Genomic DNA, 12,734 nt, shown 5'->3' with positions numbered 1-12,734 from the left:
ACCGGCACCTGTGGGCTCCAGCGGGGCCAGCCCCCCAGGGGCATCGGCCCTGCCCTCTGAAGCGTCCTGTGGGAGTTTCCTGCTGTTAAGTGCACCCTGTGGGCAGTCCTGGGCAAGCAGGGGGAAGGTATAGAGGAGTTTCTGTGTCTAAAACAAGTCAGGAGTCCTGTCACCGACAGAGTCCTCCCCATAGTGCCGAACATCAAGGCCAATGCCGTCCTACAGCCGAAGGGCCAGCCTCTGGATTTTCAAGCTTATAAAAGGATATGTTTACTCAGCAGCCACATCTATTTTGTATCAGAAATGAATGTGACTCTGGGCAGCCACTTTGCCGAGAATGACATGGGCCTCCTGAGGTGAGCCTCAGGGACCCTGAACGCTTGGGCCACCGATGTGCTTCAGCCCCACCATACCCAGGGATGGAGCTGGGGTCCAAGGGAAGTTTTTGCTGGGAGGGCTTGGGCAAGTGTCATGGAGACGGATGCCTCCGGGACCGGGCAGGGCCGGGGAACCCAGGGGAGGCCTGTCTCCAGGGGCCTCTCTGCGAGCAGGGTGCAGGCCCAGGGCTGCCGGGACTTCCTTTTCCAGCAGATTGGGAAACGCAGGTGTGTGTATGGAAGCTCAGTTTCTAAGTGGTGAGTTCAGGGCTGTCAAAAGTGCCTCCTAAGCCACACACCCCATCCACCAGCTGCCTGTGTACCTGCAGCTTGCACCTCTGGTTGAAACATTTGTTCTTCAGGTCACTTCAAAACACCCCCCTTCAGAGTGGCACCTTCAAGCTGCTGTAGGTGGCCCTGGTATGTGAGGCATGCGTGGACGGGAACAAAGTATGGACACAGGGTGCGATGGCATCTGTTAGTTCCAGGCTAGAGAACCTGTCCGTCGCTCCCTCCTGAACCCACTGCCCAGACCCCACCCACTTCTGCCCAGGGAGCCGTGGCCATGACCACAAATGTGTCGCTCAGGCAGTCCCTTCCCCAAGCCCTAGATTTTGGAGGAGCCCGCGGGAGGGGGACTTTATATGGTCTGACAAAGAGGGTTACAAAGCTTTTTACACCCAAATCTGTGCTGGGTTCATCCCTCAACGAGAGATGTGGCATTTCCTCCCTTCTTCCTTCTCGATGGGTCTCTTAAGCACATGGGCTAATGGCGTGAGAAGGACCCTTGACTGAATTAGCCCCCAGCCCTTAGCACCTGGTCACCCCATGGAGAAGAGGCGTAGGCCCTGCCTGGGTTCCTGCTACCCAGTCAACCTTCCCCTTCAGGACACCGAGCTGGGCTTCACTCCCGTGGCAACAGCCGCAGCCAGCTGAGCTCCAGGTGCATGGAGCTCACAAGGGGTATTTATAAATCCGATGTTTGTGTATTCAATGTGCCTAAACTGGAGGCTCTTAGGTCCGTGTTCTTGGGCCAGGTTGGTGCCAGAGTCACCTTGAATGGCCTACCAGTTCTGAAAGGAGACACGATCCAGACCCAGGGCTGCTGGTCCTGGCCCAGGGCTCTGCTGGTCACCATGGACATAATGTGAAGGTCAGTGAGCATTCTCCTTCTGGGACAAAGGGCCGGAGTGGGGGTCCCAGGAGACTGGAACTCGAGGGCCTGGTGGAGAAACAGCCCAAGGCTTTTCAGCTCCCGGCAGCTGATGCTGGAGACGTGGCTGTGGCTGAAGTAAAACGTTGGAGGGGGTTCCATGCACAAAGGACGGGTCACAGGACACAAATATTCTGAGCCTGGGTCGCCGGTGACCCGCCAAACCCCAGAAATAAGTACCCAGAGCTTTCCTCCTCTTTTCTAGCTTTATGAAAACAAAGCAATCCTATTTTATACTAGTATGGAGTAAACAGAACTGTGACTTGTGTTTCATAATTTGCATAGCCCATTTCATGTCCAGAAGATACTTCCAACACATACAGTTTTCACTTCTGGGGCAGGCTGGGTACTCATGCTCCACCCAAGCTTTGCCTCCCCCCGCCCCCGTCTCGTTACACATATGATGACAATAAACAGGACAAGGAATTTCAGGAGTCTGTGATTTGGTTTTAATTTGAACCCAGGTCTCTCAGCCCAGCCTGCCCAGTGTGGGGCCCTGGGTCAGACACTGGCCCGCGGCCTCCCTGCCGTCCTCTGGTCTTGGCCCGGTCAGGTGGAGAAGCGCAGCAGCTCCTCGTCTCCTGTGGACACAGAGGCTCAGAGTAGGTGTGGGGCTCGCCCGAGATTCCAGGGGAGGGGGTGCCTCGTGGAAAAGGAAGGGTAGCTGGGGCCTAGCTGGGGCTGAGCCTGAGGCCAAAAACTCCTGCTTGCTGAATGGCTTGATGTCTCCAAAGTGCATTCCACAAAATGATCCAATTTTCTGCCTCTTCTGATTTACTCTAGGTGCCGTTTCCCAGTGGGGAGATAAGGCGCAGTCGTCGTAAATGGCTGCTGGTCCCCGAAATCAATGCTATTACAGGCACACCTTGGAGATACTGCGGGCTCGGTTCCAGACCACCGTGGTAAAGCGACTCACAATAAAGGGAGTTGTAATCTTTTTGCTGGTGGAGGGTCTTGCCTTCAGTTCGTAAAACATGTACGTATGAAGCACAGCAGAGCGCGGCGTGCCTGCCCTGCTCTCGTCACAGCGTCACCGTCGTTGCAGTGAGAGCCGCCGCTGGCTGAGCACTAGCTGCGCCAGGCACCGCGAAGTCTGGGAAGAAGATGCTTTGTCCCATTTTACAAAAGAGGAAATGGGCGCTAAAATTGGCACTGCCCAGCATGGCCAGCCCGAATGTGGCAGCGCCAGACTCAGCCCAGTTCTGCTGGGCTCCTCAGACTGCCCTGCACCCCCTCTGCCTGCACCTGGTACCCCAGGCACCCCACCCAAGCTGAGGCAAGGCCTAGGGCTGGCCCTACGTTAAAGATGGGCAGCCGAGGCCCAGAGAGCGGGCGGGCTGGTCCCCGGTACAGAGTCGGACCTCAGCTCTCCAGGCCCGCACCTACCGGAGCTCTCCCACCTGGACCCCAGAAGCCCCCTGGCCCAGCCCAGCAGCCCGCAGGGCCTCCTACCGTCGCCTGGGACCCCGCAGTACTCCTTGCATTCCTTCTCCGAGTAGAACTTGTTGCCGTTGCCTTGGCAGCCCCCGTAGGTAAAGAGGACGCACTTCCCCTGGACGGCATCAAAGGCCCAGAGCTGCACGGAGGCCCGGCAGGGGCCGCGGACGATGGGGAGGTTGCAGGCCGCTGGGGAGCGGGGGGGAGGCAGAGCGTTAGCAATCCTTACGGTTGGCTAACCTGAGGCACAGACCCGAACCAGGGGCGCTGCTCATCTAGGCCCCCGAGTCCCTTCTAGACTGGGACGCTGGGGCCCCTGAGAAGAAATAACTTGCCCGGGACCACCCACATCCAAACGGCCCTTCCTGTGCCGTCGGGAGCTCGCCCTGGGATTCCACCATGGAAACACCTCTTAGCTGCCGGTTCAGCTGGCCGGTGGTTTGGCGGGAGGCCAGCTGGGAGGTGCAGCGTGATAGAGGCAAAGGGCCCGAGCTCACCCACGGTTCGGCAGGTCTGCAGACACTCCTTCTCTGAGGCAAAGTTGTTGCCATTGCCCAGGCAGCCACCGTACTGGAAAGTCTCACAGGCCATGGACGAGCCATTATAGAAATACCTGGTGATCATCCCCAGGCAAGGACCTTCTGTGAAGCCCAGTTGGCAGGAATCTGGGGAGGGGCAGAACAGCAGCACTTACTGAGTGCTCACTGTGCACCTGTCACCAGGCTGGACACTTCCAAGCATCATCGCAATTAGTTTTCGTCTCTGCAACACGAGGAAGGATTACCAACTAATTTTATAGATGAGGAAATTGACTCTGAGAGGTAAAGGGACTTGCCCAGGGTCACACAGAGCTGAGGTTCAAAATCACATCTGTTGGATTCCAAAATCAATGCTCATTCCACTCCAGAACATGGGTTGTTACCTAGTGACCTACAGACTCACCATCTCCTGTATTGGTCTTTTCTACCCAAAGACTCCATAATAATAGTAGTTGATGACACTCACCAGCACCCATGCCAGCCAGCCTGACCACTGAGGTCCTATCCCCGTGCCTTTGCTTTCGTTCTTCCTGCCCCTGGAATGCATTGCTCCATAAAACCCTAACCGGCTACCTGGACACAGCATGAATTCCCCTTCATCCATGAAGTCCTTTATCTCCTCGCCCCTCCATCTTCCAAGCTACTCCAGCCTCTTAGCTGACCCTCCCTCTTGGGTCCATCGCTTTCTCCCCTGACTGCCTCCCCTGCTTGACCAGAAGTTCCAAAAAGACATGGATGGTTTGTCTCTGTAACTCCAGTGCCCAGCACAGTGGAGCTGTGAGTTCCAGTGTTTGCAGAGTGAGTTGAAGAGTGAGTTGTTTGTAAACACTGTCAGCTACACAAAGCATCCTCACACCCTTCCCCACCTTGCTCCCACAAGAACCCTGATGGCCAGCTTGGCAGGTTGTTATCCCATTGTATAGATGAGGAAACCAAGGCTAGGAGGCCACAAGAGCAAGAGTTGAGACCATGCCTTGTCTCCTCTCTCCTATCACAGCCCCTGGCACAGGGCAGAGTATTTGTTTTGCCTTTTCTAGGGCTAGTCCTTGACTCTAGCAGAAAAATAAGAGAGTTATGATCATGAGGGCAGCCAAAGTGAGCCAGCCACGGGTCCTTCATCTCTGGAGTATGGCAGAAGGTGAAAAGGTGAGTGATCATTACCTTCTTTCTTGTTGAGATCAGTTACTGGTTGCCCAGCCCCCGATCCTTCCTGCTCCTGGGGCAGCACAGCCCGCCGGGCTCTCTGGGGGGAAAAAACAGAAGAAGCTGTTACAGGGACCTTGCCACTATTGCTCACCTGTACCCCTGGAATACATAAACCATTTGGGGAATCAGCATGTAGACCAAAGCACAGCTACTACATTGGTTAATGGGCTGTTTTCCCAAAAGCATCAACCTGAATTCCAGAATGGGCATCATAGGACAGATTTCTGGTCTGAAATGAAAAATCAGAACCTTGAGGTATAACAATGCCTCGCATCCAACCTCCAGTTGAAGTGCTAAAAGAATATAATAATGGAAAGGAGATCTGCCCCAAAGTTGGAAACCAGAGAAGGGCAGTAATTCCCATTCGAGAAACTTGAAGGCATTTGTACACAACAGAGTATGAGTGTGGTTGGTTTGCAGGAAAGGCTGCTTACAATGGAAGCTGCTTGCAGAGGAAAAGCCATCTAGAGAGTAAGGAGAAGGGACCTAAGATTAACCCTAACGCTCCGAGGTTGGGGGGGGGGGGCGCTGCAGAGTAGGGCAGGCTGCCAAAGCTGTCCACAGGGTCTCTGAGTACAGAGTCCCCTGAGTCAGGATTCCACGGGAATTTAAGAAGGAAGATGCAGGCCACCAGGCAGTCTTCCTGCCCACAGGTGAGACCTGGAATCTTTAGAAGCAAAGCTATAGTAACCTTCAACTTTCCCCTTCTCCTTTTAGGATGCAAGTGAAAGCCGTGATCAGGGACTCCGTTGTCTGCCAGATCCCATCTCAAGCTGGCTGCCTATAGGCTTCCTTGGTGAGAATGAAGGAAAAGGGAAAAATCAAGGGACAAATTAAATAATGCAGGTGCTCAGAAGAATCAGATTGAGCTGGAGAAGTATCTCCACTACACAGGATGGCAGTAAGAAACAGAAAACTCAAACCATCAATGAAATTCAAGGTGAGATTGCATCACTGTAACAGGAGCCAACAGTTATAGAAATGAGTAATACAAGAGAAGTAGAAAGCTACTGGAAGTGGAAAAGACTTTGTTGAATTTAACCACACAGGAGAAACAATAAGTTACAGTTTAGAGATTACAAGAAACAAAGTGACATAATAGGAATTCTAGAAAGAGAAACAATTAATGTATAGAAATAATAGAAGAGAACTTTTCTCAGTTGAAGAAAGACTTGATTTGTCCAATGGTAAGAGCTCTTAGAAGAAAGACTGGTGATAATCCCAGTGAATATAAATGAACGTAATTTAAGAGAAACTAGTAGATGTGGAAGACAAAGGTGCTCCAGGACAAACAACAAGTGTTCCCAAGGTAGCAAAACCCAACAAAGGGCATGGAAGATGAATTCCATTCCATGCAAGACAGTTCCCTGAAATAACTGTACAAAGAAATCTAATCTAAACACATTGTCTTCCAGGAAATCCTGATACGGAATTCTCGACACTGAGACATCTTTGTCAAGACGTTGACTTCAAGGACAACCTTTGTCCAGGCATCTGGGCGGAAGAAACAAAAGATTTACACGGAGAAGAAATACCAGGCTGGCCTCTGGCTCCCACAGCGATAATCAGTGCTCAAGAACAGTGCAGCAGAAAACAGCCCCAAGGATAGGATACCTGCTGTCATTCAGGTCTGAAGGACATGAGCAGACCTTCCCAAATGGGAGAATTGAAGGATTAAAACACTCCCGAGCCCTCCTGAGACACACCGCCAGGTAAAGAAATGGTACTGATTGAGAGAGTAATAGCAAGAAGTGCCTCAGGAATGGAGAAGATGTGGTTATATTCATGAAGGGTGAGTGTAGAATTCACTAAAATATAGAACTACTACCAATCGGCTGGGGATTACGGCGACAGCGGTAATCTGGACAATGTAAAGAAAAAGGGGACGGGTGATGGAACAAAGTTTGAGGGTGCTAACGTTTGTCTTTCAAATCACAGAGAGAATAGGCATCCTCGGAAAGTCTACCCAGTGATGCCAGCCTCTTGAATGTTTTCTCATAACCTTGAGCTTACTTAGAGCCTTCTTTAAGAAATAAAGCTAATGTGGTGAAGAAATATCTACTTGAAGCTCAAGAAGGCCACTTCATTTTTTTAAAAATTCAGATAAAACTACAATTAAAGCTTTTAAAAATTAGAAGTGGTATCTGTAATATAATCCCATTTAATAAGAGTGTGTCTAAATCCATGCATCTGTTTGTCCAATCTCCCTGCCATCTGTCCTCCCTAAGGTTTCCTGGAACGATGTGAATGCTGGTAGTTTTGGGGAGGTGGAATTTTTCAAAAACCTCCCTTTTGTTAATACTTTTCTGCATTGTTTTAATTCTTTATGATGAGCACGTGCTAGTTTTGTAAAACCAATGGTAATTTTTCTTAAGCAATGTAGAAGCAAACAAATGATACATTAACTGTTAATTCTATGCAGGAATAAGGAGATTGTCTTATTTTGCTTCCTTGTATTTTTTCAGGTTTCAAGAATACATTTCCAAATACTAAACATTATATATTTATACACACATATATAGATTTATACACACATCAGCAGAATAAGTTAGGATATATAATTTTCAAGTAATCAGAGGAAAAAAAGAATGAATAAAGCTTAATCGATATGGCCAAGAGCAGGGAAATAAACCAAAGAGTAAGGAAGCCCCAAATCAGAAGGCAGCCTGCCCTGTGGTTCAAGAAGCTGCTTGCTCTCAGGTTTGCTGTTTTTTAGAAAGATCAATTAATTTTACTTTCATTTCTTGAATATTATTATTAAACACTTTGCTGTTTTTAGGCACAATCCTAAGACCTTTTGTAATATGTCACTGAATTCTAGCTCCTGGAAGGTGACTACTCCATTTCATATGTGAGAAAAGTGAGGTCCAGATGGGGCAGCAACTGGCCTAAAAGGCAGAGCCAAGACTGAGCCCAAGTGAGACTGACTCCAAAGCCCATGCCCCCCACTGCCTTCCCTCAATCCCTCTCAATGACCCCCCACCACCACCACAGCAGGACCCAAGCAAGGGCAGCAAAAATCAAGCAGGCAGGGAGGGGACAGAGTAGGGGACAGAGTTACTCACCGGCGCTGAAGTGGGCTCTGGTTCCTGCTCCCCAGGGACACACTCTCCTAGGTCAGAGGACAGGAGACAGAGGTGAATAAGGGGACCACATTTGGGAGGCATCCTAGACCTGAGGGGCCTTTGCTTCTTTCACAGTGCTGACTATATGCCAGGTGGGCATTGCACTGGCAACTTTCTTGTGCATTAGCCCACTTCATGAATGGCTCCTCCCACATGGCTTACTGAAGGTCACTCATTAGAAAATCTACAGGCTGGTGGCTGCAACATCATCACCATTGGCGTCATCCCCCCTCCCCCCAGCATTGCATCAGCACCATCACACAACGCGATGGCTCACATTTGTTGAGCACTTACTAGGCACCAGGCACAGCCCTATTTATTTAATGGCTTTATCTCACTGACTCCTCACAGCAGCTTTTGGGAGAGATTCTTACCCTCATTTTACAGACTGTGAAAATGAGGCTCGGTCTGAATCTAGGTGCTCTACCCCTGGAGGCCATGCTCTGAGCCCTAACACTCTATTATCTCCTAAGAGGTACCTGTGGATTCTGGATATACACCCTCACTTAGACTCGTAGCAGTAGAGTGAACAATGAATTGATTCTAGCCCAGGCTCTGCCAGGTACGCGCTGTGGGACTTGGAGCAAATCCAGGGGCCCCAGCTACCTTCTCTGTAAGGAAGGAAGGGGGACTGTCGCTCTGCTTATCTCAGAAGGTTACAAGAAAATCCAGGGGCTAGGAAGATGTTCTCTGGGGGCCGTGAAGGGTGAGGAAGAGACAGAAATGTGAAGTGGGGCGGGGGTGCCATTTACCTCTGTCAGCCAAGGTGAAGATGGAGTTCTCAGGGATGCCCACACCCAGGGCAACGTCCCTGAACTCCTCCAGCAGGCTTTCCCGAAGCTGGGGCTCCCGCCCTGCAAGTGGGAGGCAGAGAAGACGCCTAGAACCACCGGGCCCAGGCTGGCAAGCCTTGAAATTGTTCTACCCAGGGATTTTTCATTTAGGGGAAGTTTAAAAACTACTAGTCCCATCTGATCTCTTCAATACACCATGGAAAGCTCAGATCCAGAAAAGGAAGACGTGTCCCTCCCCCCCTCCCCCCCCCCAGGTCTCCCGACTCCCCACGTGGGGCTCTTCCACGGTTCCTTTAAGGGCCTGGAGGCTCTGGAATTCCCTGAGCCTGGAACATTAGAGATCCAAAGACGAGGGTTCCGCCTTAAGTGGGAGACTGAGCTCTACCCCTCCCTCCCCACGCTCCACTGTCCCTAAGTCACAGGTCTCCTCCCTCCCCCAACCCAGTGAGCGTGTCTGCTTCCAGGCCCCTACCGTAGAGCTTGGCGGTAATGGTGGCCCCGTGGCGGGGGCTGAATTTCTTGCTCAGGATGATGGCGTACTCGTCATAGTTGGTATGGACCACATAGGACTCTATGGTGACATTCCACTCTGCAAGGGAGAGGCCAGAAGGCAAAGGGCTCAGCGGCCAGAAGGCTCTTCTAGCCTGAGACCCTTCACCCGTTCACCCACACATCTGCTCAGCCATCGCATCTGCCCATCCCTCCCATGAACTCGATTATTCACCATCCATCGCCTCCGGCTAGTCACCATTAGTTCACCCACCGCGGCTCCATCCCTCCATCTTCTCCATATATCAGTCCATAAATGTATCATTTTCCTTCCTCCCTCCTTCCTTCCTTTCTTCTTTCCCTCCTTTCTTCCTTCTTTCTTCCATCCTTTAAATCATCAATTTATCTATTAGATGATTGATTAATTCACCTATCTGCCACCCATACATATGCATATTCATTTACCAAACATTTCTTTAGTCTCTTATTGATCCAACCATCCATCTACCTGAACATTCACATACTCACTGCCTAACACAATTAGTTGACACCCAGGGCATGTTCAATAAACAGATGCTGGATAAGCGAATAAATTCATGTCCAAGTCCCTCTATCACCCAGCACCACGCACTCTGTTCAGGGCAGATGCTTAGCAAATGTTATCAGCTGACATGAAGGCTGATGGCGTCTTGATGGCATCCTCACATTCACACCATCACTCTAGTTCTGGGTGAGCACGTACATGAGGAGGGGGGAGGGAGACAGAGGAGGAATCTAGAGGGAGGCTAGATGACATCTCAGAAAAGTGGGAGGGAAGGTTGGGGGGTGGAGAACTGAGACAGAAGGAAAGAGGGCTGAAGACATCAAGGTGGTGTTTAGCGAAGGAGAGAACCATGGATGGCTCCTTTGACTCAACTTACTGGATTTGTGATAGAGGAACTTTCCATCGGTGTCTGTTTTCTCATACGCCCCAGAGATCTCCTCACAGACACCTCTCCTGGAAACAAACAAATCAAAAGGAAGGTAAATTCTGGTAGAGACCGTGGTCCTGACACCCGACTTCTCCTTCCTTATGTTTCCAGTAGGAGAAACATGGTGCAAAGGCTGAGAGGTGCGAGAGAATGAAGGATTCCAGGAGCTGAAAGAAGGCCCACTTGGGTGGGTCACGGAGCATGGGGGGGGGGGGTGAGTGCTGGGAGGCGCATCGAAGGAGATGAATTTTAGTCCCAAGGGCAGTAGGGAGCTTTGGAAAGGTTGAAGCAGATCCGAGTTTTTGAAATGTCTTTCTGGTTGCTAGGTGAAGAATGGACTGAATGGAAGGGTCAAGATTAGAGGTGGGGAGAAATGCAGAGAGGCTGTTGTAGGCAACCAGGAAAGAGAGGGAGGTGGCTTGGACCTTGTTAGTGGTGAGGAAAGGGGGAGAAGTGAACAGATTGGAGGGGTTTCAGAAGAGAATGGACAGGGGCTTGATGGATTGAATGGCCCACGGCAGCAGAGAGAAGAGTCTAGGCCACCCCTCTCCCGCCCAGGTTTCCAGGGTGGGTGCCTGGCAGGTAGAAGTGCCCTTACTGAGCTAAGAGACGCCCAGGAGCAAGAGCAGACTGAAGAACTGGCATAGCGTTGGAGGCACCGCCGCAGAGGTGCAGATGGGACAGTCAGAAAGGACGCCCTGGTGGTGGAGCAGCGCAGAGGTCGCCAGCTCAGAGCCCAGGGCCTGGCAGGAAGGAGAGTCTGCGGCTTTCCAGGACGTGGTGGGGACTGAAGCCAGGGTGGGTGCTGGTGGCACCTGGGCCCTCCCGCCCCCTCCCCAAGCTCACCGCCAGCGAGTGCTAGTCGTGCTGATCTGCCTCTCGGTCGCTCCCTCTCTCAGCATCAGCGTGCTCACGGTCAGCCTGCCCTTGAACCTCGCCAGCCAGGGGCAGGTGGAGCCCATGGCCACAAGGTACCATTTCCCGTAGATCTAGAAGGCACACAGCGCCGAGGGTCTAGATTTGCCTCAGACCTCAAAGAAGACCAGGCTGACATCTCCTCCCCTCCCTCCTCTGAATGACTAATCCCTTCAAGTGACAGCATCTTCTAGCTAATTGGAGGCCACACCTCTTCTAGGGAGAATCCACCCTAATAGCGGAGCTTCAGGCCTCTGGCAAGCTTAGAACCGGGGTGCTCAGGGGGTGCCACCTGCCTGGCACACGGCCTTACTCTGTTGAGAGCTGAGGTCTGTGCTGTTCACTTGGATGGGCTCCAAATCCTTGTGCCCCAAGGTCACCATCAACCACTGCTCTCCAAGAGCCGGGTCAGGGACAGGGCACTCACCACCTCGCAAGCAGCCCTTGGCTCCATGTTAGAAAGTATCTCCTGTCCTTGAGCTGATGCAGGACAAGCCTGACACTTCCTCCCCGACTGCGCATCAAGGAGCTGAGAGAACCCTCACGTCCCCCCGATGAGCCTCCGACCCTTCGCCGCCCCAGACCATGGCCGGGCCCTGCTCCTCACTGCCGGCCACCATGACCTTTCCTGCCCCTGAAAGTAAATAAAGTCCACAGGACGCCACACCTAGGAGGGTCTGAGAGCCCCTCATACCGATGTGGAGACTGAGCAGTGGGTAGTCAAGCTCCTGTCCCAGGTCACCCAGTGAATGGGGCAGAGCTGGGCCAGGTGGGAAGTCCAGCGCTCCCCGCACACAGCACCCTGCCCAGGCCTCATTCCCACCAGCCCCGATCTCGGTCCTGCTTCTCTTGCCCCATAACCCCACATGCCCGTCCTGTGCCACCCAGGCCGGCGAGGGCAGAGATGCTATGGGATGTGGTGAGGGCTTAAAGGGCAAGGGCTGGGTGGGGTGGGCAGGAGAGTCCTGAAAGGCCAGGCACTGTGGGGGCTGCAGGGTAGCAGTCAGCACAAGGCCTTCTCCAGAGGGGGTTCCCCTCGGAACCCGAGAGGACAGGTTTGAACACGAGGGCACTGGACTCAGAATGTCAGACAAGAGTCCCACAGAATGGCAGGTGCAGAGGGTTGTATCTTCAACAATCCCAGAGGGTCTGAGCAGGAAAAGCCTTTAGGGACCCAGCCCTGGAGTTCCAGGAGGGGAGAATGCCCCCCCTCCCCCGCCCAGCAAGGCCCAGCTGCTCAGACACGGCTGTCACCCCGAGGCCAGCCTTACCCGAGGCGTGTCGAAGTTCTCCTGCACTTGGATGTCATCTGGCAGTGTGGGCACAGGGTTGGCACTCACTGCCAGGCAGCAGGCCAGCTGCAGGAGCAGGGCCCCGAGACCCCGCATGGCTCTGGCTCCTCTACCAGGGGGTCACTCACGGGCTCAGTGCGGGACAGAGGAGCTCCCTGACCGAAGCAGCTGCAGACTGGGGCTGGGGAAGGGACTCTTGGTTTGTAGGTGACTTTGGTGTTTGCCCTGCTCGGCCAGGACCAATCAGGACCCTAAGGCTGGGTCTGATTGATCCCTGTAGGGCCCTGGCTGGGGTCAGTGGATCAAAGGGCCCAGGCTGTCCATTTCAGAGGAGGCGCTGGCCAAATACAACAGGGCCCGATGCAGCCCAGTCTGG

General features: G+C 52.5%; 1 protein-coding gene across 1 annotated transcript; it reads right to left on the bottom strand.

The window, feature by feature from the left end:
- Positions 1 to 2,139: 2,139 nt before the first annotated feature.
- AMBP (alpha-1-microglobulin/bikunin precursor) lies at positions 2,140 to 12,454 on the bottom strand. The gene is made up of 10 exons (XM_016211085.2): positions 12,338 to 12,454; positions 10,998 to 11,140; positions 10,101 to 10,177; positions 9,164 to 9,280; positions 8,650 to 8,751; positions 7,838 to 7,884; positions 4,728 to 4,809; positions 3,525 to 3,692; positions 3,043 to 3,216; positions 2,140 to 2,171 (listed from the first exon to the last, which is right to left on the bottom strand). The coding sequence occupies exons 1-10, from the start codon at positions 12,452 to 12,454 to the stop codon at positions 2,140 to 2,142; spliced, it is 1,059 nt and encodes a 352-aa protein (XP_016066571.2).
- Positions 12,455 to 12,734: the final 280 nt, after the last annotated feature.

This window comes from Miniopterus natalensis, chromosome 12, assembly GCF_054644295.1.
Source record: "Miniopterus natalensis isolate mMinNat1 chromosome 12, mMinNat1.hap1, whole genome shotgun sequence".
Lineage (NCBI taxonomy): Eukaryota > Metazoa > Chordata > Mammalia > Chiroptera > Miniopteridae > Miniopterus > Miniopterus natalensis.
This window is presented reverse-complemented; position numbering and strand designations above follow the sequence as displayed.

Coding starts and splice junctions, on each gene's coding strand:
- AMBP (XM_016211085.2), bottom strand. CDS start 12,454: ATGCGGGGTCTCGGGGCCCTGCTCCTGCAGCTGGCCTGCTGCCTGGCA. Junction 7,885..8,649: donor CTTCACCTTGGCTGACAGAG/GTAAATGGCACC, acceptor CCTCTGACCTAG/GAGAGTGTGTCCCTGGGGAG. Junction 2,172..3,042: donor CTGCGGGGTCCCAGGCGACG/GTAGGAGGCCCT, acceptor CTGTGTCCACAG/GAGACGAGGAGCTGCTGCGC.